Consider the following 27,917-nt stretch of genomic DNA (forward strand, 5'->3'; position numbering starts at 1 on the left):
TCCGGAGCCTCCAGCGATGCTCCCCAGCCCGGAGCCTCCAGCGATGGTCCGCAGCCCGGAGTCTTCAGCGGCGGTCCGCAGCCCGGAGTTTTCAGCGGAGGTCCGCAGCCCAGGGTCTTCAGCGACGGTCCGCAGCCCAGGGTCTTCAGCAACGGTCCGCAGCCCCGGGTTTTCAGTGACGGTCCGCAGCCCCGAGTCTTCAGCGACGATCTGCAGCCCAGAGTCTTCAGCGACGGCCTGCAACCCAGAGTCTTCAGCGGCGGTTGGCAGTTCAGAGCCTCTGGCGCTGATCCACGGTCTGGTTCCTCCGGCGACACAGAAGCGGGGGGATCAGCGGGCGGTGTGGGGGCTACGCCCCGAACCAGAGCCGCCACCAAGAATAGATGCGCACCCGGACCCTCCCCTATAGGTACAGGTTTGCGGCCGGGAGTCCGCACCTTTGGGGTGGGGGGTACTGTCACACCCTGACCTGAGAGAGAGGGTTTGTTTCTCTATGTGGTTAGGTCAGGGTGTGGGGTGGGCATTCTATGTTTTGTATTTCTTTGTGTTGGGCCGAGTATGGTTCCTAACCAGAGGCAGCTGTCTATCGTTGCCTCTGATTAGGAACCATACTTAGGCAGCCTTTTTTCCACCTGTGTTTGTGGGATCTTATTTTTGTATTGCTTGTGTGCCTACAGAACGTGACGGTCGTATTTTCTTTTTATCGTGTTCTGAGTAAATTAATCACAAGATGAACATTTTCCACGCTGCACCTTGGTCGACTCCTCTTTACGATCGTTACATATGGCTGTCTAGATCCCTGCTGTTTGTTGTTGTTTCCAATCTTCCCTGCAACCTGCCCTGTCTGAAACTGTGAGGAGTAACAGCGTAACCTGAGTAACAGCGTAACCTGCGTTGCTACCATGACAAAGACGAAAGCCGGCGGAAGCACTGTTGAGGACAGTGGTGTCTCTCTATCACAGGTGAAGGATCTTTTAAATGAACCAAAAGAGTTCTACAAGCAGTTGTTACAACAACAAGAAAATAGGTTCAAGTGTTTTGTCCAAATACTGGTGGAGTCAGCTAGTTAAAGAATAGACAACCTAACCAGAGAGGTCCAGGACCTGATGAACAGTATGCAGTTCTCCCAGAGTCAGCTCGATGAGTTGAAACAGGAAGACTGCAAGAAGACAGCGATCTGTAAGTCATTAAGAGAGGACATCAGTTCTGTGTGTGAATCCATGATAACAATGACGGAGAAATCCTTTCGAGGGACAATCAAGGCAGAACAACATGGTTGTGGACGGAAGTGCAGAATCTCCATATGAGACCTGGACGGAGACTGAGGACAAAGTGAGGAAAAAGATCTCTGAGAAATTGAAGATGGACCTCAGGAAGATTGAGGTGGGGCGCGCCCACAGGACTGGAAAACCCACCACCGGGCTAGGTGACAGGTCATCAAGGACAAGGTAGCTGTTCTGGAAAGAGCCAAGCTTCAACCCCGCAGCACACACTCTTACTCACACCAACTGATTATTGGACTGCTGAATTTTTTTCTCTTGCTTTGTTTGCACTTTTCCATATTATATCCATCTCTGATAAGCTACCCAGGAAGGGCTGAAAATAGCCCATATTAATATATGTAGCCTTAGCAATAAGGTTCATGAAATCAATAACGTGTTAATGTCAGATAACAATTATATATTACCCATTTCTGAGACTCACTTAGATAATTCATTTGATGATACAGCAGTAGCAATACAAGGATATAACATCTATACAGCAACACCTCCCCCAATGCTTATGCTTAGGTAATCCTGGCTTAGGAGGACCACCAAAAACCCTGAAATTTCCATCCCTAACTATAACATTTTCCAACAAGATAGAACTGCCAAAGGGGGCAGAGTTGCATTCTACTGCAGAGAGAGCCTGCAGAGTTCTGTCTTACTATCCAGGTCTGTGCCCAAACAATTTGAGCTTCTACTTTTAAAAATCCACCTTTCCAGAAACAAGTCTCTCAACGTTGCCACTTGCTATAGACCACCTTATGACCCCAACTGTACCCTGGACACTATATGTGAATTGATTGTCCCCCATATAACTTCAGAGCTCGTGCTGTTAGGTGATCTACACTGGGACATGCGTAACACCCCGGCCATCCTACAATCTAAGCTTGATGCCCTCAATCTCACACAAATTATCAATGAACCTACCAGGTACAACCCCAAATCCGTAAACAAGGGCACCCTCATAGATATCATCCTAACCAACCTGCCTTCCAAATACACCTCTGCTGTCTTCAACCATGATCTCAGCAATCACTGCCTCATTGCCTGCATCCGTAATGGGTCTGCGGTCAAACGACCACCCCTCATCACTGTCAAACGCTCCCTAAAACACTTCAGCAAGCAGGCCTTTCTAATCAACCTGGCCTGGGTATCCTGGAAGGATATTGACCTCATTCCGTCAGTAGAGGATGCCTGGTTATTCTTTAAAAGTGCTTTCCTCACCACCTTAAATAAGCATGCCCCATTCAAAAAAATTTTAACCAGGAACAGACATAGCATTTGGTTCACTCCAGACCTGACTGCCCTTGACCAGCACAAAAACATCCTGTGGCGTACTGCATTAGCATCGAACAGCCCCCGCGATATGCAACTTTTCATGGAAGTTAGGAACAAATGTACACATGCAGTTAAGAAAGCTAAGGCTAGCTTTTTCAAACAGAAATTTGCATCCTGTGGCAGAAACTCAAAAAAATGTCTGGGACATTGTAAAGTCCATGGAGAATAAGAGCACCTCCTCCCAGCTGCCCACTGCACTGAGGCTAGGAAACACTGTCACCACCGATAAATCCACGATAATTGAGAATTTCAATAAGCATTTCTCTACGGCTGGCCATGCTTTCCACCTGGCTACCCCTACTCCGGTCAACTGCCTTGTACCCCCCACAGCTAGACAATCTGGACCCTCTCTTTCTAAAATTATCTGCTGAAATTGTTGCAACCCCTATTACTAGCCTGTTCAACCTCTCTTACGAATCGTCTGAGATCCCCAAAGATTGGAAAGCTGCTGCGGTCATCCACCTCTTCAAAGGGGGAGACACTCTAGACCCAAACTGCTACAGACCTATATCTATCCTACGCTGCCTTTCTAAGGTCATTGAAAGTCAAGTTAACAAACAGATCACCGACCATTTTGAATCCCACCGTACCTTCTCTACGATGCAATCTGGCTTCCGAGCTGGTCATGGGTGCACCTCAGCCACGCTCAAGGTCCTAAACGATATCATAACTGCCATCAATAAGCGACAATACTGTGCGGCGGTATTCATCAACCTGGCCAAGGCTTTCGACTCTGTCAATCACCACATTCTTATCGGCAGACTCAACAGCCTTGGTTTCTCAAATGACTGCCTCGCCTGGTTACCAACTACTTCTCTGATAGAGTTCAGTGTGTCAAATTGGAGGGCCTGTTGTCCGGACCTCTGGCAGTCTCTATGGCGGTGCCACAGGGTTCAATTCTCGGGCCGACTCTCTTCTCTGTATACATCAATGATGTTGCACTTGCTGCTGGTGATTCTCTGATCCACCTCTACGCAGACGACACCATTCTGTATACTTCTAGCCCTCTTTGGACACTGTGCTAACTAACCTCCAGACGAGCTTCAATGCCATACAACTCTCCTTCCAAGGCCTCCAAATGCTCTTAAATGCAAGTAAAACTGAATGCATGCTCTTCAACCGATCGCTGCCCGCACCTGCCCGCCTATCCAGCATCACTACTCTAGACGGTTCTGACCTAGAATATGTGGACAACTACAAATACCTAGGTGTCTGGTTAGACTGTAAACTCTCCTTCCAGACTCACATCAAACATCTCCAATCCAAAGTTAAATCTAGAATTGGCTTCTTATTTCGCAACAAAGCATCCTTCACTCATGCTGCCAAACATACCCTCGTAAAACTGACCATCCTACCGATCCTCGACTTCGGCGATGTCATTTACAAAATAGCCTCCAATACCTTACTCAACAAACTGGATGCAGTCTATCACAGTGCCATCCGTTTTGTCACCAAAGCCCCATATACTACCCACCACTGCGACCTGTACGCTCTCGTTGGCTGGCGCTCGATTCATACTTGTCGCCAAACCCACTGGCTCCAGGTCATCTACAAGTCTTTGCTAGGTAACGCCCCGCCTTATCTCAGTTCACTGGTCACCATAGCAGCACCAACCTGTAGCACGCGCTCCAGCAGGTATATTTCACTGGTCACCCCCAAAGCCAATTCCTCCTTTGGCCGCCTTTCCTTCCAGTTCTCTGCTGCCAATGACTGGAACGAACTGCAAATATCGCTGAAGCTGGAGACTCTTATCTCCCTCACTAACTTCAAGCACCAGCTGTCAGAGCATCTCACAGATCATTGCACCTGTACATATCCCATCTGTAAATAGCCCATCCAACTACCTCATCCCCATACTGTATTTATTTATTTATTTTGCTCCTTTGCACCCCAGTATCTCTACTTGCATATTCATCTTCTGCACATCTATCACTCCAGTGTTTATTTGCTATATCGTAATTACCTCGCCACTATGGCCTATTTTATTGCTTTACCTCCCTTATCTTACCTCATGTATACTTTTTTCCTACTGTATTATTGACTGTATGTTTGTTTATTCCATGTGTAACTCTGTGTTGTTGTATGTGTCGAACTGCTTTGCTTTATCTTGGCCAGGTCGCAGTTGTAAATGAGAACTTGTTCTCAACTAGCCTACCTGGTTAAATAAAGGTGAAATAAATAAAACAAATAATAGTGTTTTTAAATGCACAGTACTAATCAAAAGTTTGGACACCTACAAATTCCAGGGTTTTTCTTTATTTTTACTATTTTCTACATTGTAGAATAATAGTGAAGACAACAAAACTATGAAATAACACATGGAATCATGTAGTAAACAAATATATTTTATATTTGAGGTTCTTCAAAGTAGCCACACTTTGCCTTGATGACAGCACACTCTTGGTATTCTCTCAACCAGCTTCATGAGGTAGTCACCTGGAATGCATTTCAATTAAAAGGTGTGCCTTGTTAAAAGTTAATTTGTGGAATTTATTTCCTTCTTAATGCGTTTGAGCCAATCAGTTGTGTTGTGACAAGGTAGGGGTGGTATACAGAAGATAGCCCTATTTGGTAAAAGACCAAGTCCATATTATGGCAAGAACAGCTCAAATAAACAAAGAGAAATGACAGTCCGTCATTACTTTAAGACATTAAGGTCAGTCAATATGGAAAATGTCAAGAACTTTGAAAGTTTCTTCAAGTGCAGTCGCAAAAACCATCAAGCGCTATGATGAAACTGGCTCTCATGAGGACTGCCACAGGAAAGAGTTACCAGCCTCAGAAATTGCAGCCCAAATAAATGCTTCACAGAATTCACGTAACAGACAGATCTCAACATTAACTGTCATGGTCGAATTGCTGCAAAGAAACCACTACTAAAGGACACCAATAAGAAGAAGTAACTTGCTTGGGCCAAGAAACACGAGCAATGGACATTAGATCGGTGGAAATCTGTCCTTTGGTCTGATGAGTCCATATTGGTGATTTTTGGTTCCAACCGCCGTGTCTTTGTGAGACGCAGAATAGGTGAATGGATGATCTCCACTTGTGTAGTTCCCACTGTGAAGTATGGAGAAGGAGGTGTGATGGTGTTGGGGTGCTTTGCTGACACTGTCAGTGATTTATTTATAATTCAAGTTACCCTTAACCAACATGGTTACCACGATACGCCATCCAATCTGGTTTGTGCTTAGTGGGACTATCATTTGTTTTTCAACAGGACAATGTCTCAACACACCTCCATGCTGTGTAAGGGCTATTTGACCAAGAAGGAGAGTGATGGAGTGCTGCATAAGATGACCTGGCCTCCACAATCACCCGACCTCAACCCAATTGAGATGGTATGGGATGAATTGGACCGCAGAGTGAAGGAAAAGCAACCAACAAGTGCTCAGCATATGTGGGAACTCCTTCATGACTGTTGGAAAAGCATTCCAGGTGAAGCTGGTTGAGAGAATTCCAAGAGTGTGCAAAGCTGTCATCAAGGCAAAGGGTGGCTTCTTTGAAGATTCTCAAATATAAAATATATTTTGATTTGTTTACTACATCATTCCATATGTGTTATTTCATAGTTTTGATGTCTTTCACTATTATTCTACAATGTTGAAAATGGTAAAAATAAAGAAAATCCCTTGATTGAGAAGGTGTGTCCAAACTTTTGACTGGTACTGTATAGCGAACAAACGTCAATGCATGGTCATCTCGGTCCTCACAGCTAACGTCCATTTGGAAAGCATAAGCTGGTGAGTTTTTGAGTCGTTAAAACTTCTTCAGCCTACCATCCCGTTAGCGGGATCATTTTCCAGCGAAAACTCCTAGCGACATTAGCATAACGAAATTCAATATTTTTTTTTTTTCAAATATAGGGCTGTCTCATATCGTTTTATAGATACACCTCTCTTGAATCGACCCTCGTTGTCCGATTTCAAAAAGGTTTTACAGGAAAAGCACAATATTAGATTATGTTAGAGGAGTACATTGTAAAAGTCGCATCATATGAATTTTCCGAGCAAGCACACCCATCACATATAACCAAAAAACAGCTAAATGCAGCACTAACCTTTTACAAACTTCATCAGATGACACACCTAGGACATCATGTTACACACAGCATGCAATCTTTTGTTCAATAAAGGTCATATTTCTATATAAAAACAGCATTTTACATCGGCACCTGAGGTTGACTAACTATTTTCCCATATAATGCGTCCCGGGAAACAGTGCTACAATTTTATAAATTACTATTCGAAAACGATTTTTTTAATATATATTGTCAATCTAAGATTTATAGATGAATATCTCTTGAAAACACCTGTCAAAACAGATTTTAAATTAACTTTACAGGGTAATCACACTTTGAGATCAAATGGGATGCGATACCCAGAAATTGAGCTCGAAAACCTAGCTCGGCGCCACCTGTGAACAATAGCACGTAACATCTGATATTGTATAATATCGCCAATAATCCCTCACCTTTAGTTGTCTTCATCAGAAATCACTTCCCGATGTCCCAGGTCCATGACAAATGTATTTTCGGTCGAAAAAGTCCATGCTTTATGTTCCATTAGCTTCCTCTTGTTAGCGCGTCCTAAGGCTGTAATCAAATGTTGATCCGTGGGCGGCAGCTGTCTAACGCAAAATGACTGTTTACGGTAAGTTAGGGTCGTTCAAACATGTCAAACGTTGTATCAAGTAATCGTCAGGGCCTGTTTCAACAAGAGAGCCAATCAGATTCGAGTGGGACGATTTCATTGTGTTTCAAAAAACTTCCAAAGGTGGGGGCAGACACGGCCGCCAACGTCACAATGCTCATGGCCCTCCGACTGTGACCAATTGCCACATCGTCTCTTTCACTGAGTTTCTACCGTAGAACCCTCAAAACACTTTGTAAAGACTGGGGACATCTAGTGGAAGCACTGGAAAGTGCTCAATTTTCATTTTTTTACGTTGTGATTTATAGGTAAGGCTGTGAAGTCGAGTCCACAATTCAGATTTCCACTTCCTGGTTCAATCGGTCTCGGGGTTTTGACTGCCATACGAGTTCTGTTATACTCACAGACACCATTCAAACAGTTTTAGAAAATTCAGGGTGTTTTCTATCCATATAAAATAAGTATATGCATGTCTTAGCTTCTGACTTTGATTAGTAGGCCGTTGAAAATGGGAACGATTTTTTTCCAAAATGCGCTGTGGCGCCCCCTATCCTAGTGTAAGTCCAACAGGTTAAGTCAGAGTTTCCTCCTGATTGCTAGTAATAGCATAACTTATTTGTTGAAGTGTTATCTGATAAAGGTGTTGATGTTTCTTTTCCTCTGCCTCCCCACACATTGTTTTCACCATTTCAATTGCGGCTGTTAATGTCAAAGTCTCAAATGTATGTGGTTTCATAGCCTAGCGGGCCCAGCCATTCACCGTGGGAATGATCCAAGTGTGGCCTTTTCCCATGCTCTAAGGGCACTCTCTCGATTACTTTTATCTTTTAGATTTTTAAGGTTAACCATATTACAATGATTTTTAGATACAAAGACGATATTATAATTTTCGCAAGGGTTTTCAACCCCATTTTCATATCAGGCAAACCTATATGGAGTCGCAACCCCTAGTTTGGGAACCGCTGATGTATTCTATAGGCCCTGTGGATACGCAGGGTTCGATTCCCACTCTAGTCATATCAAAAACTCTAAATATGGGACCTGATGCCTCTCTACTTGGCACTCAGCATTAAGGAGATAGAATGGGGGTAAGGCCCTGGGACAGACTAGCATCCTGTCCAGGGAGTGTCAGGCTACTACTTGTACATCAAGCTGCTTCAAGCTACAAAAACAGGAGATGGGCTCATGCCCTGCAGTATGGCCCGTTCTGGCTCAGACAAGGCTTACTTACTCACTTCTCCCCTACCTCCCTGATATGTTGAGACTCTAATATATAATATAAACCGGGTAGTTTGGATCCTGGATGCTGATTGGGTAAAACAGTGTTCCAGCCGTGAGACTACGAGTTTTCCGTAAAAAAAATATTTGTTTACAGTTAGTATCACGACGCTGTTCTTGATATACCACTGCAAATGACAAGAGAAAAACAATAAGTATTTTATTAAATACATTATTTCTCCTTGCTTCTACTCTAGCATTTGGTATACAACAATGGGGATCTGTACAAACCTTGCTGTCTGTTTCTCCGACCTTGGCAACAATGTTGAAATTTGCCAATGCGATCGATCTCCCCGTACCAAATCAAATGTTATTGGTCACATACACATGTTTAGCAGATGTTATTGCGAGTGTAGCGAAGTGCTTGTGTTTCTAGTACCGACAGTACAGCAATATCTAACAAGTAATATCTAACAATTCCTCAACAAGCACCTAATACACACAAATCTAAGTAAAGGAATGGAATAAGAAAATAAAAATATATGGATGAGCAATGACAGAGCGGCATAGGCTAAGATGCAATAGATTGTACCATAGAGAGTGAACGATGTTCTGACGAGACCGCAGCGCTGGATATTGTGGATAAATCCAAAGAAATGTTCAAAGAAAACAGCTAAAACAAACAAAAATGCAGCTAGTTTTCTGTAATTTCTGCTGCAAATTTGGATGTGATTTTGGTTTCTGTCGATGGCTAGCAGCTATTCTTAGATTTTATAGCAATGTTGGAAAAATAATTCACAAACAGATTATTGTCTGGACTATTTCCTCTGCTGGAAGGACGAAATAGTATGATTTTTATGAAAATATGTCACTCATTTTTTTGTGAATGTTGGTAACCAGTTCATAACAGCAATAAGGCACCTCAGGGCTTTGTGGTATCTGGCCAATATACCACGGCTAAGGGCTGTATCCAGGCACTCAGCTTCGCTTATAACAACAGCCCTTTGCCGTGGTACATTGGCCATATACCGCACCCTTTCGGGCCTTATTGCTTAAATAGACTACATATGCCATTATTATGTGCCTCTACTCAGGTACTCCCTAGATAGTGCTAGCGATGCTAGCTATAGTGCACAGGGGCGTGGCTCACATGACTTAAAATGGGCTGGACTGGGTTAGGTAGCTAGTATAGCTAACGGCTAATTGCCCTCTTACTCTGCAACCGCTCTTGAGTAACCTAGCAGGGAATTACCTTTGAGGGAGAGGGGAATAGAAATTGTAACAGGGAAGGAGAAAGACACTACAAATGAATGACTTGAGATCGTCAATGCGCCCAAAAGCTCCGAATGGCCATGGGTTTTTACAAGCGAGGGGGGGGGGGGGGGGGGGGGGCATTAAAGTTTCCAGGCCTTGTTTTCCAGAACAAAGGCAAGTTGATTGGTTGTTGGTGTGTTTGTTCGGTTCGTTACTGGTGTAAAAAACAGTGTTTGTTAGCAGAGCAGAGGCAAACAGGCAGCCTTAGTTGTGCGTATTTGATCGCTATTTAGAATATATGTGTGAAAGCATTTCTGCTTGTAATTCCTGGAATCTATGTGTGTGAAGGTGTTTGTGTGTTGAGGTGGGTGTGTGTCCATGCCCACGTGTTTGTTTGTGTGTTTGCTTGTGTGTCTGTGCCTGCTTGTTCGTGTTTGTGTTTGTGTGTGTGCATGAACGTCCTTTGTCTCGGTGCGGCCTGACATGAGCAGAAACGACCATTCATGGCCGCAATTAGGTGACGGGGTGAAACAAACAAGCAAACAAAGACCGCATCAACTGTTTTCAGGAATATTATAATTGCTCCTCCTCTGAAACAAAGGGCATCTGGCTGGCTCCCAGAAACAGGGGCGGAGGGAAGACATCCAGTTTCCAACCGTGTCTCTCTCGCAAGCACGTACGCATGCATGCATATTCACACATTCACAAGTGAACACGCGCACACGTACACACACACACATACAGAAAGACACACACACACAGAAAGAACCCAACACCTATGTCAGTTTCCATCAGTCTCTCTGAGAGACACAGCTATCTACACCTACAGTGCCTTCGGAAAGTATCCTTACTGCTGTTATAAACCGGTTACCGACATATACAAAAAAAATTGTGACATATTTTCATTAAAGTCATTGTTTTGTTAAGTTAAATTCCAGCAGAGGAAATAGTCCAGACAATAATCTGTTTTATTACACCTACAGTGCCTTCGGAAAGTATTCAGACCCCTTGACTTCTTTCACATTTTGTTACGTTACAGCCTTATTCTAAAATGTATTAAATAAAAAAAATGTCCTCAGCAATCTACACACAATACCTCATAACAACAAAGCAAAAACAGGTTTTTAGATTTTATTTTGCACATTTATTAATAATCTAAACAGAAATACCTTATATACATAAGTATTCAGACCCTTTGCTATGAGACTCGAAACTGAGCTTAGGTGCATCCTGTTTCCATTGATCATTCTTGAGATGTTTCTACAACTTGATTAGAGTCCACCTGTGGTAAATTCAATCCAGGAGGTCGAAGGAATTGTATGTAGAGCTTAGAGACAAGATTGTGTTGAGAAACAGATCTGGGGAAGTGTACCAAAAATGTCTGCAACATTGATGGTCCCCAAGAACACAGTGACCTCCACTTTTTTTAAATGTAAAAAGTTTAAAACCACCAAGACTCTTCCTAGAGCTGGCCACCCGCCAAACTGAGCAATCGGAGGAGAAGGGCCTTGGTTAGGGAGGTGACCAAGAACCCAATGGTCACTCTGGCAGAGCTCTAGAGTTCTCTGTGGAGATGGGAGAACCTTCCAGAAGGACAATCATCTCTACAGCATTTCACCAATCAGGCCTTTATGGTAGAGTGGCCAGACGGAAGCAGCTCCTCAGTAAAAGGCACATGACAGCCCACTTGGAGTTTGCCAAAGACACAAGTGTCATGTCTGGAGGAAAACCTGGCACCATCTCTATGGTGAAGCATGGTGGTGGCAGAATCATGCTGTGGGGATGTTTTTCAGTGGCAGGGACTGTGAGACTAGTCAGGATCGAGGGAAAGATGAACGCAGCAAAGTACAGATCCTTGATGAAAACCTGGAGAGACCTGAAAATAGCTGTGCAACAACGCTCCCCATCCAAAATGACAAAGCTTGAGAGGATTTGCAGGGAAGAATGGGAGAAACTCCCCAAATACAGGTGTGCCAAGCTTCTAGCGTCATACCCAAGAAGACTCAATGCTGTAATCACTGCAAAATGTGCTTCAACAAAATTTTGAGTAAAGGGTCTGAATACTTATGTAAATGGATTAGAATTTTTTTTTGTAAATTAACAAACATTTTTAAAAACTTGTTTTTGCTTTGTCATTATGGGGTATTGTGTGTAAATTGATGAGGGGGAAAAAATGATTTAATCCATTTTAGAATAAGGCTGTAACGTAATAAAATGTGGAAAAAGTCAAAGGGTCTGAATACTTTCTGAAGTCACTCTAATTACTCAAACAATTTCATTTAAAGTTTGCTCAATCTATTATTGACATTGTATTAACGTCTATGTATTATTAACGTTGCAGCATTAACCAAAGAGGTGGCCATATCTCACTACCGGCAGTGGCCAGCTCAACGTGGCGTGTAGCGCCATAATTCAATTATTGTATATCTGTCTTGGGCTCCTGTTGAAGGGCTAGTGTGACTTGGTTAATGTAGAGAGGGGAAGAAGCAGAGAGCGAGAGAAAGGTATTATAAATAATATAAATCAATCATAAATGATGCTGTATTACACATATTCGGAGGCAGACCTGATTCCCTAGGGGGAAAGGAGGAGAAAATAAAAATCCCCATACCTCTGTAGTGGAGGGAGAGAGGGAGGTGGTTGAAAGTCTCTCTTTGTTGGAGTTGTCATTTTCCTCTGGGAATGCAGCGCGGCCTCTTGTTGTGGAGCGGACGCCCGACACATTACTTATTCATCAGCCTTGTCTGCATGCCACACACACAAACGTACGCACACACACTGCATCATTAAGCCGGATGCATTATTTACCACAAATACATACACATATGGATGCAGGCACACACACACACACACACACACACACACACACACACACACACACACACACACACACACACACACACACAGAATATACACACATGGCACACTGTTCTGGTAAGTGTTTAGATGGCTCCCACATGCCAGCAGACGGAGAACAAACCCTAAACACCCCAGTGAAGGAGAGGAAAGTTCACAAACACACCTCACTGTCGCTCTAGACTTCCTCCATAATAATGGAATGGAATTTGGACGGGCGCTGGCTCGTGAATGCGCCTAATCATCTCCATACCTTCCTTGTCTAGGGAAATTGACACTATTTCCGTCTAGCCGAGGTGGCTTTACTCCAGAAGGGGGAAATAAAAACATGAGTTTGTGTGAGCACCCGTGTGGGGGGGTAGTGTGTGCGTGGAGGTGTGTTTAAGGAAAAGCAGACAAACTTCCAGGAACTTTGCATCCTGACCTGTCTCGTTATGGGATGATGTGGAATTTGGTAGAAGTAAGGTAGAAAACACAGATGTGTGTTTGTGTGTGTGTGTGAGGAGGGTTTTCCCCCTGTGTTTTGGTCCAGTGTCAGTGGGAGCAATATGTGTTATCAGTGGCATGGCTGTGAAGCTGCGGTAAGAGTTTGACGTCAGGGACGCTAGAGGTCAGAGATAAGGTGCCCTAATCACAGCCGTGTGTGTGTAGAGGCAGGGAAAAACAGGGCATCAAGGCGGGGATGGTGGGTGGTCAGAGTATTCAGCGAACTAGAATGTTGCAGAAAGCAATTTAAGGAATAGAGCTGGCCATGATTCCCTAGTCTACGTGACAGACACTCATGTCGGTTCTTCACAGGACTTTTCTATCTGAAAGCTAGGACCTCGGAAACTTTTACCCAGTTAGACAGGGGAAGAATGTTGTCCAACTATTGGTTTGTGTTTCCTGGGCCCGTATTCATAAAGCATTTCAGAGCAGGAGTGCTGATCTACGATCAGTTTTGCCTTTTAGATCATGACAAATTAGATTACATGGACAGGGACGACTGAGAAGAGGAGACTGGTAAGCGTAGCAACATCTAACCAGAGGTGGCAATGGCATTAGCAACAACTGTCTTTTGACTGTGAAGAGACGTGCATGAACGGAAAACCAAACAAGAGGCAGCCCAGTTAAGGGTTTGGCAAGTCTCTCTCTTCTCTCCAATCTCTCCATCGGCTAGTCCAGCGAATTAACTCATGACTGCTATAGAGGGATGGAGAGAGTTGCGGAGAGAGGGAGGGAGGGAAAGGGATGAAGCGAGAGCGGGTGATGGTACAGTACGTACAGTTAGGGGGCTAGATGAGAGAGAAAGTGAGAACTTGCGGTAGACGGGGCTAGAGACAGAGTAAGGGAGACATGTAGGAAGACAAAAGGAATATATAGAGACTGAGGGGGAGAGGCAAGGGATAGCTGTCGAGGGGATTTATAGATAGATGGAAAGAGACGGAGAGAGAGAAATTAGGCAATCTAATTGCGGCGTCTCGCAGAGCCACTCGCCACAGTAACTTGCTAATCTGTAAATCTTCTGTAGAGCACTTTCCCTGTAGACCAGAGTCTACTGTAGACTGTCTGGACAGTGGCCACATAACAGTCTGGAATCACACCCAACCCATGTGGACTTAATAAGAGTGGGATAGGGAAAGAGGGAGGGACGGACAGAGAGAGAGAAGAGGATGAGCGAGCAAAAAAGGAAGGATGTAAAGATGGATGACTAGGAGAGTGATGATAGAGAAATGGGCAACAGATGAAAAGGAGAGCATTGGGAAGGAAGGATCCGAGGAGAGAGAGAGAGACGGAAATGAGGGAAGACAAGAAGACTGACTAATGAGGTAGGAAAAGAGCTAGACTTAAACAGAAGGACAGAGCAGGGGCATGGAGTGGGGGATGAAAAGAGGGTGAAAGAGAAAGATTTGGAGAGTACGAAAGGAGGAAGTATAAGTAAGAGGTGAAAAGAAGAGAGCAAAAGGGAAGGAGGGAGGGTGAGAGATCCCCTCCCCAGTAGGTCGGTCCTTTCTGTGAAAATCAACCTATTCCAGGAATGAGAGAGGGAGACGAGCGCACAAACACTCAGCATGTCTGAGACTGCCCTCTGATGTCACCAGCCCCGAGAGAGAGAGAGAGAGAGAGAGAGAGAGAGAGAGAGCGGGGAGGGGAGGGGACACAGCCGGAGAGCGAACCGAACACAGTGAGTGTGAGAAAACAGAGAGGTGGAGACAGAGCACTGTTCCGGTATCTGCTGTGGACTGAGGCTGTGTTTTACTGAGTGTGTTGTGTCAGCGGTGGAGAGTTGAGCTCCCGGTTCAGTGAGGCTGCTCTAGCGATCGCGTTAGCCGCACGCCATCCGGAACGCACAACTGATGGGTGAGAGGAGCGCCGCGCTGTACAGTGTGTGCCCACGCCTGTGTGTCTCTGTGTTTTTGTGTGCCTGTGTTTTCAAAGTATGCCGTTTGGGGTTGTGTGTGTGAGAGTGTTTTGTTATAGCGGAGTATAGTGTTGGTGTGTGTCCATTGCTTTTTGTGTGTGTGTGTGTGTGGGTGGACAGGCTGAGTAGACTCATGGTAGGGATGTCTTTTATCCCATGCTCCGCTCTGCAGCCTTGAGCGCCTCACACTCACTGGAGCGGATACCTACTACTGCTACTGCCCGCTATGTGTCTCTCTGTGAGGGGTGTGTGTTAGTGTGTCTGCGTGAAATAGAGAGTTTGTGTGTGTCTTTCTGTCTCTGTGTGTCTCACCGTATGCAGTTCATTGCTCCTTGGTATCTATTTGTGTTAGTGTAACTTCTTAATATATTTGCCAATATGTGTGTCTCATAATCTTGGAATTGTGACCGCATGGACTGGGAAGTGTGTGGTGGATTTAGTCTTGGTGTCTCGTGTTTTAAGGAATGCTCCTGTGTGTGTGTGTGTCTGTCTGCCCCGATGTTCCACTTCACTGTGTCTGCCCTGCACCACATGGAGAGGAAGAAAGCGAGAGAGAGGAGCCTGGGAGAGAAAGAAAGGGACAGGGAGAGAGAGGAGCAGAACAGTGTGTGAAACAACCATAAGGAAAGAAACAAAATAGGGAGAAAAAAAGACAGAGGGAAGGGACGAATAGATGTAGGCGAAGAAGGGGTGAAAGATGATATTGAGGCTCTGTCTGAAAGAGGAGTGCAACACTGCTCATCCCTTGGCATTATGATGTAACAGTATCGTCTGATGTTTTAAAAGCCTTATATATTTTTGACCTTTTACCTGTGTTTTTTTGCTAACCATGTGTGTTTTAGTATGTCCAGTCAACTCATTGCAAACTGTGAGGACTCTAAACAGTCTGTTAGCTGACTGGCAGATGGGCTGGGGTTGAGTGTGTGGTTAGGTTGGGTTCAGTGTGTGGTTGAGTGACGTTTGGTGGAGTGTAGCGCTATCTGTCAAATAAGTGGCATAAGTACAGTGCTATGTGATATGGTACAGGGATATGCTACAATGACAGAGAGCCTTAGGACTGAGCCGGGCGTGTTTGACTATGGATTTATCCACTGTGTGTGTAATCTCTGTAAGAGAGAGACAGATTGCTGTGTTTACATACCGCACATGAGATGGAGAGAGGTAGGGGTGGGCAGCAGAGGGAGGATAAGAAAAGTTAGAGGGGCGTAGAGAAGGGAGATGGCCTGAGAGAGGAGGATTGAGAGGTGGGAGAGAGAGGGAGAGACCGAGAGAGTGAGAAAGAAAGAAGACAAGCACAAATATAACATGTATGCATGCAAAGGACAACTCTCAGCCCCTTACCCCTTTTGCAAGCACGCGCCCGACCCATTTACACCCCTGATTGGCTCGTCACCCCCCCCCCCCCCAAAGCACCTGCGTGAGTCATTGGCTCTGTGATACCATGTCAGGGGATTCCACACATGGTTCATCCCTAATCCCTACTGTGGCTGGATACCAGACTAATAGCTGCTATGGTTTACCCTGATCTATAAATAAATCCGACTTCCATGATCTTTCTCATGATCCGAGAGGCCTCTTGGAATAAGCACAGCTTGCCCTCTGTACTAGACCCTGCTGATCTAAGGTCCGTTTTTTGTCACTGTTTCTTAACATAGTCTCCCAGCCTAGTTTGATGTGATTCCTTCCTCTGTTGTACACCCTCTGGTACTTGCACGCACACATACAGTGCCTTCGGAAAGAATTCAGACATGACTTTTTCCACATTTTGTTACGTTACAGCCTTATTCTAAAATTGATTAAATCATTTTTTCCCCTCATTAATCTACACACAGTTCCCCATAATGACAAAGCAAAAACAGGTTTTTAGAAATGTTAAAAAAAAAAAAAATCAACAAAGATTTTGGGGAAATATACCATTTACATAAGTATTCAGACCCTTTACTCAGTACATTGTTGAAGCATCTTTGGCAGCGATTACAGCCTCAAGTCTTCTTGGGTATGACGCTACAAGCTTGGCACACCAGCATTTGGGGAGATTCTCCTATTCTTCTCTGCAGATTCTCTAAGCTCTGTCAGGTTGGATGGGGAGCGTCGCTGCACAGCTATTTTCAGTTCTCTCCAGAGATGTTCGATCGGGTTCAAGTCCGGCCTCTGGCTGGACCACTCAAAGACATTCAGAGACTTGTCCCAAAGCCACTCCTGCATTGTCTTGGCTGTGTGCTTAGGGCCGTTGTCCCGTTGGAAAGTGAACCTTTTCCCCAGTCTGAGGTTCTGAGCACTCTGGAGCAGGTTTTCATCAAGGATCTCTCTGTACTTTGCTCCGCTCATCTTTTCCTCGATCCTGACTAGTCTCCCAGTCCCTGCCGCTGAAAAACATCCCCCCAGCATGATGCTACATCCACCATGCTTCACCGGAGGGATGGTGCCAGGCTTCCTCCAGTCGTGACGATTGGCATTCAAGCCAAAGAGTTCAATCTTGATTTTATCAGACCAGAGAATCTTGTTTCTCATGGTCAGAGTCTTTAGGTGCCTTTTGGCAAACTCCATGCGGGCTGTCATGTGCCTTTTACTGAGGAGTGGCTTCTGTCTGGCCACTCTACCATAAAGGCCTAATTGGTGGAGGGCTGCAGAGATGGTTGTCCTTCTGAAAGGTTCTCCCATCTCCACAGAGGAGCTCTGTCAGAGGGACCATCGGGTTCTCGGTGACTAAGGCCCTTCTCCCCCGATTGCTCAGTTTGGCCAGGTGGCCAGCTCTAGGAAGAGTCTTGGTGGTTCCAAACATCTTCCATTTAAGGAATAATGGAGGCCACTGTGTTCTTGGGGACCTTCAATGCTGCAGACATTTTTTGTACCCTTCCCCAGATCTGTGCCTCAACACAATACTGTCTCTGAACTCTACGGACAATTTCTTCGACCTCATGGCTTGTTTTTTGCTCAGACATGCACTGTCAACTGTGAGACCTTATATAGACAGGTTTGTGCCTTTTCCGAATCATGTCCAATCAATTGAATTTACTACAGGTGGACTCCAATCAAGTTGTAGAAACATCTCAAGGATGATCAACGGAGACAGGATGCACCTGAGCTCAATTTCGAGTCTCATAGCAAACATTCTGAATGTAAATAATGTATTTCTAAAAACCTGTTTTCGTTTCTGATTATAGTGTATTGTGTGTAGATTGACGAGGAAAATGTTTAATTTAATCAACATTAGATAAGGCTGTAACGCAGCAAAATGTGGAAAAAGTCAAGGTGTCTGATTACTTTCCTGCACTGCACATACACCTAGGCTGATGTTTTCTGTTTTCTTTTTTCTTTATTATTTTCCCCAAACCCTACCATCCCTCCCCTAATTGGAATAAACTAATGGACAACAATACCTGTTCTTCTACTTCCAGGTTATACATACTATGTACACTATATTCAAAAGTATCTGGACACCCTTTAAAATTTGTGAATTTGGCTAGTTTAGCACATCATTTGCTAAAATGTATATAAAATGGAGCACCCAGCCATGCAATCTCCATACACAAACATTGGCAGTATGCACCGTCAAGTAAATTTGTCAAATTTCTGCCCTGCTAGAGCTGCCCCAATCAACTGTAAGTGCTGTTGTTGTGAAATGGAAACGTCTAGGAGCAACAACGGCTCAGCCACGAAGTGGTAGGCCACACAAGCTCACAGAACTGCTCCGTAAAAATCATCTGTCCTCTGTTGCAACTACCGAGTTCCAAACTGCCTCTGGAAGCAACGTCAGCACAAGAACTGTTCGTTAGTAGCTTCATGAAATGGGTTTCCATGGCCAAGCATCCACACACAAGCTTAAGATCACCATGCTCAATGCCAAGCATCGGCTGGAGGGGTGGTAAACTTGCCGCCATTGGACTCTGGAGCAGTGGTAACACGTTCTCTGGAGTAATGAATCACGCTTCACCATCTGGCAGCCCGATGGACCAATCTGGGTTTGGCGGATGCCAGGAGAACGCTACCTGCCCTAATGCATAGTTCCAACTGTCAAGTTTGGTGGAGGAGGAAAAATGGTCTGGGGCTGTTTTTCATGGTTCTGGCTAGGCCCCTTAGTTCCATTGAAGGGGAATCTTAACACTACAGCATACAATGACATTCTAGATGATTCTGTGCTTCCAACTTTGTGGAAACAGTTTGGGAATTGCCCTTTCCTGTTTCAGCATGATAATGCTCCCGTGCACAAAGTGAGGTCCATACAGAAATGGTTTGTCGAGATCGGTGTGGAAGAACTTCACTTGTCAGCACAGAGCCCTGACCTCAACCCCATCGAACATCTTTGGGATGAATTGGAACGCCAACTGTGAGCCAAGCCTAAACACCAAAACACATTGAGACATTATTTTACTGTAATAGAGGAGAAGTTAACCTTTCTAATAATCCCCTTTTTATGTCTCAACTTATCAAAATTGTGAATAGAGCAGACACTACTAAAACTACACTATCAATGAACGTTGATTCTGGAAAATGAATGCTCATGTTTGTCACACGCGGCATTGGGGTAGCACGTACCTACTAGCAGCATTTTAGAGAAAGACTGCTATACTAGCTGTCTAGTCTGTGTTCTATAAATGTGCAATAAGCATAAAACAATTATATAAGGAATTGCCAGCTCGTTGTCATTCTGCGAAATAAGGTAGGTGGGTCATTCCTACTTTGCGGTGCCTTTTCTGCCCCCCTTGAAATATAACTGCTTATTTAATGTAAAATGTGAATTCCAAAGAGGCTTTATACAGTTGAAGTCGGAAGTTAACATACACTTAGGTTGGAGTCATTAAAACTCGTTTTTCAACCACTCTACAAATTTATTTTTAACAAACTATAGTTTTGGCAAGTCGTTATGTTTGGAGGAAAAAGGGGGAAGCTTGCAAGACGAAGAACACCATCCCAACTGTGATGCACGGGGGTGGCAGCATCATGTTGTGGGGGTGCTTTGCAGCAGGAGGGACTGGTGCACTTCACAAAATAGATGGCATCATGAGGTAGGAAAATTATGTGGATATATTGAAGCAACATCTCAAGACATCAGTCAGGAAGTGAAAGCTTGGTTCCAAATGGGTCTTCATAATGAACATTGACCCCAAGCATACTTTCAAAGTTGTGGCAAAATGGCTTAAGGACAAGAAAGCCCTGACCTCAATCCTATAGAACATTTTATGGGCAGAACTGAGAAAGCATGTGCGAGCAAGGAGGCCTACAAACCTGACTGTTACACCAGCTCTGTCAGGAGGAATGGGCCAACATTCACCCAAGACCCTGTTGCTTTTAAACTCCGTTTTTCACAATATCTATTTTTCTGTGTTTCATGTTGTTAGTCTGTATGTCCCACTCATAAATGTCCACCCTGTTAGGCTAAATTATAGAGAAAATTAACCACATTTCAAAATGTTAAAACATGTTTGAGAGAGAAGTTAAAATCCTGTTCAAGTGTTCACCATTATGCTAGCTCATTCTTGCTCACTCACAGTGCTATGGCTAATTTGGGCTCCAAATTTCCAACCTGTTAGGATTATGCACCTAACAGGTTTTAAAACACCCCCCCCAAAAAAGTATGTGCCTGTGCTTGACCAATATCTTTTTCTGAAAGTCAAACATGTCCTTTTTCTGATAGAATAAAAACATTTTAAAGCGCACTGCTTCGTAGTAATGACCCAGGCCACTTGATTTTAACATCTGAAGTGGACAGGCTAACATGCTTTTTAAATAGTTGGAGATAGACGGAAGGGTTTAACTGTTCAACCTTGAGTCGTGAAGTTTGCTGTCATTAAATGTGAAGACTGTTATATTATCAATTCAATTATCTATGTGTAATTAAACAAATCACGGAATAGTAAATAGCTAGGAAGTCGGGGGAACCACAGGAAAATGTTACTTATAGAGTTGCAATTTCCTGAATATAACTCTTCAGATATTTTATTATCTTATCAATTACAGTGTTCTATTAATGTATTATTACCTCATCAGTCTCATTTCTGAATGTAACAAACCCTTGGATATCTGCCACAAACCATAGCATCATAAATCATGAATCAGCGATATACAAATTGGCTTAATAATTTTTTTACTAACTAACTAATCAATCACAGAATTATATAAACACACACACAATAGTTATACCTTGGTTACTGACATGATACACTGAAAAGTTCCTGCTGGGCTAAGCCGATATGACGGCTTGATAGACAAAGGGAACGGGTGGGGTGGGAAACTAAGTGGACCCCCGTACATACAGTCGATAGCTACACTCATGGAAATGCTAATACTTTGAACATGAACAACCGCTAACACGGAAATAAATTGCAATGTACATATTAACGAGTGTGTGCCATTGGTTGTTCCTCTCTGCGATCGCCAGTCCATCTGCTGGATAGATTGTCGACAGAAAGTCTGTGGTTTGTCCACCAGAGATCTAAGTCTTTCGTAGTTGTAGCTTGTTATAATGGATACGTCAGGTTGCGTTTACCAGACTAAAGTACTTAAACAGCTGCAGCCTGAATAATTGTTCTTTAGTTTGTAGATTTCTTAGCCATTTCAACGTGGGAATGATCTCCACCTTCTCTGGTCTTGTCCTTAGGACGGCTTGCCAACCATTTCAACATGTACCAACCGCTTCCGTGTTTTCTGGTCTAATGTAAATTTTGTCGGGAAGTGGGTTTTATGCTTTAGTATAAAAGGGGGCGTTCCATGACGCCGTGTAATGTCTACGCTCACGGGGGCGTGGCCACTGACTGATCATAAGATACTATGAAGAACAATTATCATTTAGAAGACTAAGATCACATTTTTATCTTTCCAAAAGTATTCTTATGCTTAATCATTTATTTTAAATAACATTCAGATGCAAGCCCCATCATTGAGAAGTGTATGCAAACAAATAAACAGTAATGTGTGTCTCCTGTCCTTCAGGAGGTCACCAAATGAAACAAAATCGACATGACTGTTCCTTAAGTGTTCACGGACCACTCCAACTGCTTGGAATACAGAAATACTGTTCATTTATTCAACCTTTTAATGTCCAAGTGTGTCTCTGTGTTCCACAGTCAAATTCCAATCTCAAATACTAGAGCCCAGAAGTATTTTACGACCGCCATAAAGCGGCCCCCTCCACCTCTGCGGGAGAGAGAGGGTGCTGTAGAGCGGACCCACTGTAACCTGATCCTTCAGATCTTCACAGGAGAGTTATGACACTTGTTAGCTAGCAAATAGATCCAAGTTGGCTAAACTTGAAATATAAAAATTTGCTGGCTAATCACTAGCACGTGGGCTGGAGAGATTGTTGATGAGACCCGTGTTCATTTTAGTCATTATTAGTAAATGTGCATTATGAATGGTTCTAGTTACATTTGTAACAAAAAATGGCATGTTCATAGACAGACATGAAAGCCAGATTAGTGATTAGTGCGAAAAAAAGCAGGTTAAACTATTTTGATGAAATAATACAATTATTTGTGGATCTTGTGGTTGTGGAAGGCTTATATTTAGCCTAAATATAACTCCACAAGCCCCGAATTCATTAGATTATTGCTGACTGTTTGAAATGCAGTATATTTGACCTTTAATTGTACAACAACGCTTATTAGAGAAAACATTTAAAAAATATTGAGATATACAGTACCAGACAAAAGTTTGGACACACCTACTCATTCAAGGGTTTTTCTTTACAGTGCCTTGCGAAAGTATTCGGCCCCCTTGAACTTTTCGACCTTTTGCCACATTTCAGGCTTCAAACATAAAGATATAAAACTGTAATTTTTTGTGAAGAATCAACAACAAGTGGGACACAATCATGAAGTGGAACGAAATTTATTGGATATTTCAAACTTTTTTAACAAATAAAAAACTGAAAAATTGGGTGTGCAAAATTATTCAGCCCCCATAAGTTAATACTTTGTAGCGCCACCTTTTGCTGCGATTACAGCTGTAAGTCGCTTGGGGTATGTCTCTATCAGTTTTGCACATCGAGAGACTGCAATTTTTGCCCATTCCTCCTTGCAAAACAGCTCGAGCTCAGTGAGGTTGGATGGAGAGCGTTTGTGAACAGCAGTTTTCAGTTCTTTCCACAGATTCTCGATTGGATTCAGGTCTGGACTTTGACTTGGCCATTCTACCACCTGGATATGTTTATTTGTGAACCATTCCATTGTAGATTTTGCTTTATGTTTTGGATCATTGTCTTGTTGGAAGACAAATCTCTGTCCCAGTCTCAGGTCTTTTGCAGACTCCATCAGGTTTTCTTCCAGAATGGTCCTGTATTTGGCTCCATCCATCTTCCCATCAATTTTAACCATCTTCCCTGCCCCTGCTGAAGAAAAGCAGGCCCAAACCATGATGCTGCCACCACCATGTTTGACAGTGGGGATGGTGTGTTCAGGGTGATGAGCTGTGTTGCTTTTACGCCAAACATAACATTTTGCATTGTTGCCAAAAAGTTCGATTTTGGTTTCATCTGACCAGAGCACCTTCTTCCACATGTTTGGTTTGTCTCCCAGGTGGCTAGTGGCAAACTTTAAACAACACTTTTTATGGATATCTTTAAGAAATGGCTTTCTTCTTGCCACTCTTCCATAAAGGCCAGATTTGTGCAGTATACGACTGATTGTTGTCCTATGGACAGAGTCTCCCACCTCAGCTGTAGATCTCTGCAGTTCATCCAGAGTGATCATGGGCTTCTTGGCTGCATCTCTGATCAGTCTTCTCCTTGTATGAGCTGAAAGTTTAGAGGGACGGCCGGGTCTTCGTAGATTTGCAGTGGTCTGATACTCCTTCCATTTCAATATTATCGCTTGCACAGTGCTCCTTGGGATGTTTAAAGCTTGGGAAATCTTTTTGTATCCAAATCCGGCTTTAAACTTCTCCACAACAGTATCTCGGACCTGCCTGGTGTGTTCCTTGTTCTTCATGATGCTCTCTGCACTTTAAACGGACCTCTGAGACTATCACAGAGCAGGTGCATTTATACGGAGACTTGATTACACACAGGTGGATTCTATTTATCATCATTAGTCATTTATGTCAACATTGGATCATTCAGAGATCCTCACTAAACTTCTGGAGAGAGTTTGCTGCACTGAAAGTAAAGGGGCTGAATAATTTTGCACTGCCAATCTTTCAGTTTTTTATTTGTTAAAAAAGTTTGAAATATCCAATAAATTTCGTTCCACTTCATAATTGTGTCCCACTTGTTGTTGATTCTTCACAGAAAATTACAGTTTTATATCTTTATGTTTGAAGCTGAAATGTGGCAAAAGGTCGAGAAGTTCAAGGGGGCCGAATACTTTTTGCAAGGCACTGTATTTGTACTATTTGTAGAATAATAGTGAAGTAACCAAAAAAGTGTTAAACAAATACAATAATTTTTGGGATTTTAGATTCTAGATAGCCACCCTTTGCCTTGATGACAGGTTTGCACACTCTTGGCATTCTCTCAACCAGCTTCATGAGGTAGTCACCTGGAATGCATTTCAATTAACAGGTGTGCCTTGTTAAAAGTTAATTTGTGGAACACAACTGATTGGCTCAAATGCATTAAGATGGAAAGTAATTCCAAAAATTAACTTTTAACAAGGCACACCTGTTAATTGAAATGCATTCCAGGTGACTACCTCATGAAGCTGGTTGAGAGAATGCCAAGAGTGTCCAAAGCTGTCAGCAAGGCAAAGGGTGGCTACTTTGAAGAATATGTTTATCGTGCATTGATCCGATTTTTAGGCCATATCGCCCAGCCCTAGTTTAAACGCTGCTTTTACAGATTGCTCTTTGTCCTGCCTATCTAGGAAGAAGGCTGGTATGTGTGCGATTTGGGTGCATGTTTTGTGTGTGAGGCGGAAGGAGCATCTTGGAGTGTCTGTGTGAGTGTTTAATGCAGTGACGGTGTGTGTGTACATTTGGAGGTTAGTGTGAGTGTGCACATATATTGGTGTGCGTGTGTCTGTGTGTGCGGATGCATGCCTGCGTGTTCGGTTGCGTGTATGCCTTTCCCTCATACAATCCTCCATACAATTCTCCACTTGCATGTTAGGGTTTATCACAATAGTCTACAGTGGCCTTCTCCTCTCACTCATCTGCAACAATTTGAAAACACAGTCAGGTGAAAGCAATATGGAGTAAATGTACTCATACTCCGCTTCCATCTTTCCAGTTATTTTATGCCAATTCTACGAAAGTAAAAAAGGTTACTAGAAAATGACACCACTCCGCACTATCAAGACGCAGCCCGTTAGCTAGCTAGCTTGCTTCGCTAACCCAATCCCAGACTCTAGCTAGCCTGTATAAATCAAATCAAATTGTATTTGTCACATGCGCCGAATACAACAGGTTTACCTTACAGTGAAATGCTTAGTTACACGCCCATAACCAACAATGCAGTTAAGAAAAATACCTAAAACAAAAATAATAGTAACAAATAATTTAAGAGCAGCAGTAAAAAAAACAATAGCGAGGCTATATACAGGGGCTACCGGTACAGAGTCAATGTGCGGGGGCACCGGTTAGTCAAGGGTAATTGAGGTAACATGTACATGTAGGTAGAGTTATAGCACTCTTTGGTATGTAGTTGTCGGGTTAGCCCCTGAGTGCCCTGGTTGTTTAGCAGTGATTACACTGGCTCTCTCTGCGGCTCTCGCTGGCCCTTACAGCGGGAGGATGAGTGGCTGTAATTGGGTATTCATTCCCTGGTCCCATGGCATTAGCACTGCCAGCCATTGATTGCTGTGGCACTCCTCTACTGCACTTGTATTAATGGGATGAGTTTGGATGGAGCCAGCCAGCCAACCACTGCCAGTTATAACACGGACACTCGTCTCCAACAGAACGGCTGTATTTGTCTGCTTTACTCTGCTTTATGGGTTGGAATAGAGAGGGAGATGTGTTTGTGTGTGTGTGGACGTCTGTGTGTGAGTGCGTGTAGATCCTGGCCTGGAAACTGCAGGCCACAGGTTGGAAGAAGTGATGGAGCACGTGACTCCTGTAAACGAGAGGAGTGTTTAGTTGGGAGGCGACCCCTTCTTTGACGGGAAGGTAGAGCAGGCATTCTGGATATGAAAGGACCCCTCGCTCTCCAACAGATCTGAGGCTGCGCAAGGCTGCAGACTTCAGAGTTCTTAGAGGCCATGAGCTACCCCTATGAGCACAAGACTTTGAAAAGATGAGCACTAACCCTATGAACACTTGAAAATATGTATTGGGTTTAAAAGACATTGAAATGATGTATTTTTGGTTGAAAAGACATTGATGTTGAAAATTATTGTGCTCACTTGGACCACAGTTGAGCATCGAGGGAGAGATGCAGTGTAGTTCTAATGTGATATACTGTAAATACGTATTTTATGCACAGACTACCTGACAAGAGGGACAGTGTGTGGAAGGAAATTAGATATAATCTAGCTGACCTGGGCCTGTTAAAATACTTTTAAAATACACCTTCCTTCCTTCCTTGATGTAAGAACAGATCTTACGAGGTTGGATTGGTGAAAGGACACATTCCATTACAAATCTAAAGGTATTGAACAAGGCCCTGGTGCCCAACATATAAGGTGGAAAATGAGGCCAAGAGTCTACTGATGCCCGGCACTTGGGCTTTAACAAGGGTGGCAGATAGCCTAGTGGTTGGAGAGGCTAGCCAGTGACCGGAGGGTTGCCAGTTTGAATCCCGAGTCCGATGGGAAAAATCTGTCGGGAAGTGAGCTGGCAACTGGAGGGTTTCTTCAGGAGGCTGAGGAAATTTGGCTTGTCACCAAAAACACTCACAAACTTTTACAGATGCACAGTCGAGAGCATCCTGTCGGGCTGCATCACCGCCTGGTATAGCAACTGCTCCGCCCACAACCGCAAGGCTCTCCAGAGCGTAGTGAAGTCTGCACAACGCATCACCGGGGGCAAACTACCTGCCCTCCAGGACACCTACACCACCCGATGTCACAGGAAGGCCAGAAAGATCATCAAGGACAACAACCTCCCGAGCCACTGCCTGTTCACCCTGCTACCATCCAGAAGGCGAGGTCAGTACAGGTGCATCAAAGCTGGAACCGAGAGACTGAAAAACAGCTTCTATCTCAAGGCCATCAGACTGTTAAACAGCCATCACTAACATTGAGTGGTTGCTGCCAACATACTGACTCAAATCTCTAGCCACTTTAATAATTAAAAATCGGATGTCATAAATGTATCACTAGTCACGTTAAACAATGCCACTTTATATAATGTTTACATACCCTACATTACTCATATACATCTCATATGTATATACTGTACTCTATACCATCTACTGCATCTTGCCTATGCCGTTCGGCCATCGCTCATCCATATATTTATATGTAGATATTCTTATTCATTCCTTTACACTTGTGTGTATAAGGTAGTTGTTGTGAAATTGTTAGATTACTTGTTAGATATTACTGCATGGTCGGAACTAGAAGCACAAGCATTTAACGTCTGCTAACCATGTGTATGTGACCAATAGCATTTGATTTGATTTGATCAAATCTTAGATGCCATCCCCTGCCGTTGTGCCCTTGAGACTCCCACAACAACAGCTCCCCGGGTGTCCAGTGTGGCAGCCCACTCCAAAATCTGTTTGTGTGTCTTTCGGTTGGGTTAAAAGCGGAAGTAAAATTTTGGTTGCAATTGACCAATAAAGTGATCTTTATCTTCGTGGAAACTATAGTCGTAGTCGTCTTGCAGAAACCAAACAAGTCAATGTTGTTTCCCAGACGTGGAGATTTGGCTTTTCGGGTGTCTGTGTGATTGTGTGTGACTGCGTCCCAGGTGTGATGCCCGTGGGGAACTGCAGGTGTCTGAACAATCTGACAGCTTTGATTGACTCTTCTGCAATGTGACACTTAAGAAACAGGCACTGATGTGCAGAGCCACTGGAGACGGGTTCAATCCCCTGTGTCCAACTTTCCTACTGAG

The 27,917-nt window shown here is 43.7% G+C and overlaps 1 protein-coding gene across 8 annotated transcripts in view; it reads left to right on the forward strand.

The window, feature by feature from the left end:
* The window catches only part of LOC115160642 (histone deacetylase 4-like), a 260,839-nt gene that overhangs the window by 114,754 nt on the left and 118,168 nt on the right, over nt 1-27,917 (forward strand). Inside the window, exon 1 of one of the 8 annotated variants that reach the window (XM_029710871.1) lies at nt 13,820-14,391. The exons of 6 other annotated variants lie outside the window; for them this stretch is intronic. Coding sequence is in view for 1 of the 2 variants with exons in the window: in XM_029710870.1 (XP_029566730.1) it covers nt 14,920-14,923 (4 nt within the window). In the remaining variant the exon portion in view is untranslated. Of the gene's footprint in view, nt 1-13,819; nt 14,392-14,747; nt 14,924-27,917 lie in introns of those variants that run through there. One more of the 8 variants, XM_029710870.1, reaches the window with a different exon arrangement.

This window comes from Salmo trutta, chromosome 24 (genome assembly GCF_901001165.1).
Source record: "Salmo trutta chromosome 24, fSalTru1.1, whole genome shotgun sequence".
Lineage (NCBI taxonomy): Eukaryota > Metazoa > Chordata > Actinopteri > Salmoniformes > Salmonidae > Salmo > Salmo trutta.